Here is a 6,112-nt window from a genome sequence, read left to right on the forward strand (position 1 = left end):
AATGGACGACGGCCAAGCCCAAGACCATGCTAGCTACTTAAGGCGACACTCCATAGTGAGACGACATCCAGTGGATCACCGAAACCGGCGGCGGCGGCATGAACCCTAGTTCCTCTATCGATCCATTCTTGTAATCCAGATTGTACCAGACTAATTGCCACTCTGATAATAGTAGATCGATTCCTCCATACTCTGTCCCTAACATCCGGTATCAGAGACCACCACCCCTTTCTCTGCGTTCGATCTGGCGCATTTCATCCACACTCGAAGCTCGCATCTGGCCAGGCAACAACTCGCCGCCATGGATCCCGCCATCAAGGCATTTCTGGACAAGATCGACGCCATGCTGGAGGCGAACACGACGGCCACCAAGGCGACCAACGCCAAGATCGACGATCTGCTCGCTTGGCGCCCCGATCTGGAGCGTCGGGTCGCCGATCTGAGCGGTGCGGTTGCGCTTCTTCAACAACAGCGGTCAGCGCCCCACCAGGAAGCCGTCGACAACCACATGGGCGACGCTGCACAACAACAGCCTGCGACGCTCGGAGCCACATCAGGCTCCGTAGTCGGCGCAGCGGATCTTCTCAACGGGTCAGGAGACCACGACGATGCGCATCAACACCGGGAGCCGCCGGCGGCGTCTTTCATGACCCTGCCGCCGCTCCCGAACAACGGTCAGCTCGCTCCCAGTTCCCCGCTTATGATTTCGTCCCCTTTTACTCACGCCAGCCAACTCCTCACGGGGCTGGGTCAGGCGCACCCATCCATCGTGTTTCCAGTGTTTGCGGGAGATAATCCCCGTCTCTGGAAGGTGTTGTGCGAGCAGTATTTTGAAATGTTTGGCATACATCAGTCATTCTGGGTGCCTACGGCCTCTCTGAATTTTTCGGGGGCAGCGTCAGTTTGGTTGCAAACCATTCAGAAAAAAATTTCTCAGTTCGATTGGGAGTCGTTTACAGCATTACTTTGTACTCGCTTCGGCCGCGATCGGCATCAGTTACTGATCCGTCAGTTTTACACCATACGACAAACATCTACCGTCACCGATTACATTGAGAAATTTGAACAGATCATAAACAATTTGAGCTCGTATTCTGATTCAATTCACCCTTATTATTTCCTCACTCGTTTTGTGGAAGGGCTTCGGGCGGACACACGAGCGGTGGTGTTGGTGCAGCGACCGCCAGACCTGGATACGGCTTGCTCCCTCGCCCTGCTCCAGGAGGTCATTCACGGAGCGTTCCATGAGGCGCGGGAACCATCGACGTCGCGGCCACCCGACACCTTGTCGCGTGGCCCTGCGCCGTTACCCCTGCCGCTCCCACCGCAGCGATTGTCTACCCCAGCAACGGCAACCGATCGGCGCGGCATAGAAGGTGCTCGAGCTGACGGGGCTCGACAGAACGAACCTCGGTCAGATCTTACCAAGGTCAAAGCTCTACGCGATTATCGCCGCGCCAGGGGGCTCTGCTTCAAGTGCGGCGAGCGTTGGGGCCAGGAGCATGTTTGCCCCACCTCTGTGCAACTCCATGTGGTCGAGGAGCTCCTGGAGTTGTTCGGCATCAACACGATCTGCGGCGAAGATGGGTCCGGGCAGACAAAGACAGTAACAGAGTCAGTTTGTGCTATATCCCGCACTACTTTATCTGGTGGAGTGTCTGCTAAAGCGTTCCAGCTGCAAGCATGGATACAGGGTCATGAGGTGCTCATGTTAGTGGACTCGGGCAGCTCTACTTCATTTATCAATCAGGAATTCGCCAAGCGCCTCGACGGAGTGCAACAGCTCAGTACAGCGTGCCGAGTTAAAGTGGATGATGGAGGTGAGCTGTTATGCACATCAGTCGTTCGCCAATGCGAGTGGTTCTCTCAAGGGCACGAGTTCGCTACGAACATGAAGATATTGGCCTTGGGCACTTATGATGTTATTTTAGGGATGGATTGGCTCGAAGCTCATAGCCCAATGATTGTAGATTGGAAAGCCAAACAACTAGAATTTCAGTCCCCAACTGGTACTGTAACCTTCAAAGGTCATGAAGCTTCGTCGTCCATGTGCCTAACAATCAACAGTATCCAACTACAAGCTCTCTGCAAACAAGGAGCCGTGTCTTACATGGTCCAGATCTGTGCTGTTACTCCAGGAGCAGAGCAACAACAAACATTACCCGAGCCAATCCAAGAGTTGCTATCTGAATTTGCGGATGTGTTTGGCGAACCGCAAGGCTTACGTCCTCGCAGAGCTTGTGATCACCGCATTCCTCTAATTCTAGGGGCGCAACCAGTCAACATTGGACCTTATCGTCACAAGCCTGATCACAAGGATGAAATCGAGAGGTAGGTGGAAGAATTGCTCAAAGCTGGGATTATTCAACCAAGCACGAGTGCTTTTTCCTCTCCCGTTATCTTGGTCAAGAAGAAAGACCGGACTTGGCATCTTTGTGTCGACTACAGGCACCTAAATGCTTTGACGAATGTGGGCAAATACCCAGTGCCAGTCATAGAAGAACCACTGGATGAGTTGTTTGGGTCCTGTTGGTTCACCAAGTTAGATCTGCGTGCTAGTTACCATCAGATTCGCCTAGCGGAAGGCGAGGAGTACAAGACGGCTTTCCAGACACACTCAGGCCATTACGAGTTCAAAGTACTGTCGTTTGGGTTGGAAGGAGGACCGGGCACCTTTAATGGAGCTATGCATGTAACTTTGAAGCCTGTTTCACGCAAGGGGGTGCTCTGTTTCTTCGACGATATCCTGGTGCACAGCAAAACACTTCGTGAGCATGTGCAAAAGCTCCGAGAGGTCCTGACGCTGCTACGGCGAGACAGCTGGAAGGTGAAAATGTCAAAGTGCGAGTTTGGGCAGCAGCAAATTTCGTACCTAGGTCACGTGATCAATGCTGAAGGGGTAGCTACCGATCCCGTGAAGATACATGCAGTTTCCAACTGGCCAATTCCAATAGATGCCAAGACAGTGAGAAGCTTTTTGGGTTTGGCGGGCTACTACCGTCGTTTCATTAAAAACTTCGGTGTTATCGCCAGGCCACTTTTTAATCCGCTCAAGAAAGGAGTCCCTTTCGTTTGGACACCAACCACGGATACGGCCTTCAACCTCCTGAAACAACAACTGATTTCAGCACCAGTTTTGGCCCTGCCCAACTTCAATCAACAATTTACCATTGAAACTGACGCCAGTGATTCAGGCATTGGAGCTGTCTTACAGCAACAGGGGCACCCGATTGCATTCATCAGCAAAGCCCTCTCACCAAGGTACCGCGGGTTGTCGACGTACGAGAAAGAGTATCTGGCAATCTTGGTAGCAGTGGAGTAGTGGAGGCCATACCTCCAACATGCTGAATTCATTATTCTCACAGATCAGCGCAGCTTGGTGCACTTGGAAGAGCAGAGGCTGACTACCCCATGGCAGCAGAAGGCGTTCACCAAACTGCTGGGGTTGCGCTATCAGATTCGTTACCGCAAAGGAACTGAGAATAGTGCCGCGGATGCCTTATCCCGCGCATGACCCGTGGAGACGCTAGCAGCAGTCACATCGTGTCAACCGGCCTGGCTCGATGAACTGGTAGCTATCTACAACACAAACCCTCAAGCACTCCGCCTCCTCTTAGCACTTCGCAAGGATCCTAAAGATCACTTCTCGTTACAGCAAGGGATCATTCGATTCAGAGATCGTATCTGGTTGGGTGGATCTACGGAACTACAACAACGCATCATTCGAGCATTCCATGACAGTGCACTGGGGGGTCACTCAGGATTTCCAGCGACTTATTCGCGAGTTCGGCGTTTGTTTGCGTGGCCCAAAATGAAGCCTCATGTTCGGCAGTACGTCAAATGCTGTGTCGTTTGTCAATAAGCCAAACCAGATCGCTCGGCCGCACCTGGACTCCTGTTACCACTCCCAATTCCTACTGAGCCTTGGGAACTGATATCAATGGATTTCATTGACGGACTGCCTCAATCGGGGGCATACAACTGCCTGTGGGTAATTGTGGATAAGAGAACCAGGTTCGCTCATTTCCTGCCTCTGTCACATCCTTACACTGCTGCTCGCGTAGCTCAACTTTACATGAGTCAGATCTATAAGATACATGGGTTTCCTAAAGCAATCATCTCTGATCGCGACCCCGTGTTCACTAGTCACTTTTGGCAAGAACTCTTCAAGTATGCAGGGACGGAACTCCGTCTAAGTACAGCCAACCACCCGCAGACGGACGGGCAAACAGAGCGCGTGAACCAGTGTTTAGAGACTTTTCTTCGCTGTTTCACGCATGCGTGCCCGAAGCGTTGGAGTTTCTGGACACCTCTTGCTCAGTTCTGGTACAACACCTCACTGCATTCAGCTATTGGCATGAGCCCCTTCAAAGCTATGTTTGGACACGAGCCTTGGCAATGGGGATTGTCAGCTAACATAGCCTGCTCAGTACCGTCACTTCAGGCATGGTTGGAAGAGCGCACAGTGATGCAGGAGCTGATACAACAACATCTCAACAGAGCCAGGCAATGCATGAAAGAGCAAGCCAACAAAAGACGATCAGAGCACACTTTCGAGGTGGGAGAACAAGTGTTTCTGAAGCTGCAACCGTATGTGCAGTCATCAGTCGCTCCCCGAGCCAACCATAAACTATCATTCAAGTACTATGGCCCATTCCCAATCATACAGCGCATCAACGAGGTGGCGTACAAGATTCAACTCCCACCACAAGCTACTGTGCACCCGGTCTTCCATGTTTCGCAACTTCGCAAGGCACTCCTCCCTGGTACACCAGTTCATTCTGAGCTTCCTTTCTGTACTGATGATTTAGCCATTCCTGTCAAGATACTCCAAACTCGGTGGCGCAAGAAGCATGGAACCATGTGCGAACAGGTTCAGGTGGAGTGGTCGGCGAGCGCTGGCCTCGGGCATACTTGGGAGGACAAAGAAGCACTTCTTCAACGCTTTCCGCAGGCTGAGGCTTGGGAACAAGCCTCACGCAAAGAAGGGGGGGATGTTAGCGCACCTGACAAGGCAACCCAACAGACAGGTGCAGCCCAAGGCCACTCGGCGCGACCCAGTCGCGCCCACAAGCCCAACCGACGCTACTACGGCCCAGAATGGACGACGGCCAAGCCCAAGACCACGCCAGCTACTTAAGGCGACACTCCAGAGTGAGACGACATCCAGTAGATCACCGAAACCGGCGGCGGTGGCATGAACCCTAGTTCCTCTATCGATCCATTCTTGTAATCCAGATTGTACCAGACTAATTGCCACTCTAATAATAGTAGATCGATTCCTCCATACTCTGTCCCTAACAGCTTCGCCCAGCAGTCCCTACCGCCTAGGGCCCTCATCGCCGCCGGCTCCTTCGCAAGAAGGACTTGGTAGGGACACGCGGCAGCATGACAGGGGGTGGCGTGGTGTTTGTCCAGGGGCGGCGTGCGGCAACATACTTAAAGCCGAGCAGTAGTGGTGCGTAGCTACGGCAGTCCCGATCTAAAATAACACTGCAACATGGTACAAACGTTGCATGGAGATCAATTGGACAAAGAAAAATCACTGGGACAATCCAAAGACCAGATCGACTGCTACTAGAAAAATGATCAGGTCGATCATTTCACGAGAAAAGCTCCGCCAAGACCTACAGAAAATTTCCTTGCAGTCGTTACTCACGTGGCCGTCGAATCACAAGTCATTGAATCCAGTTTTCCCTGATTGGAAGTTATCATTGCGTACGGACGTAATCAGTTCTCTTCAGGTCAAAGGTTATTTGCTGGCGTTCTTCACTACCTCTCTTTCAATCTTTTGAGTCGCCACGACGCCCAATACAGACAGATGCATTTGTACCATCAATATAACAGAGCCGTTCGATGAATGCACATACAGGCCGCCGCCCCGGCGTTTCGGCCTACTTCAAAAGAAAAAAAAAAAGAGGCCGGAACTCATACTTCATACACCAAACCAAGTACTCCTCACGCCAATGCCAAAGGAAATTAGTAAAATACAACTAGTACTAATGGCTGGCATGCGGATCAAGATCTAGTGGATTATTACCTCACATGGAGCATCAACATTACAAGGCAAGCACAGTATTCATTGATCTGCAACAAGAAATACTAGGACAAA

At 51.8% G+C, this 6,112-nt stretch overlaps 1 protein-coding gene across 1 annotated transcript; it reads left to right on the forward strand.

Annotated features, from left to right (window-relative positions):
* The first annotated feature begins 301 nt into the window (after positions 1-301).
* Positions 302-3,322, forward strand: LOC147985939 (uncharacterized). The gene is made up of 2 exons (XM_087541806.1): positions 302-1,820; positions 2,487-3,322. Exons 1-2 carry the CDS (start codon positions 302-304, stop codon positions 3,320-3,322), a joined length of 2,355 nt encoding a protein of 784 aa, XP_087397932.1.
* The last annotated feature ends 2,790 nt before the right edge of the window (positions 3,323-6,112 follow it).

This window comes from Triticum urartu, chromosome 2A, assembly GCF_056163025.1.
Source record: "Triticum urartu cultivar PI428250 chromosome 2A, HENAU_Tu73, whole genome shotgun sequence".
NCBI lineage: Eukaryota > Viridiplantae > Streptophyta > Magnoliopsida > Poales > Poaceae > Triticum > Triticum urartu.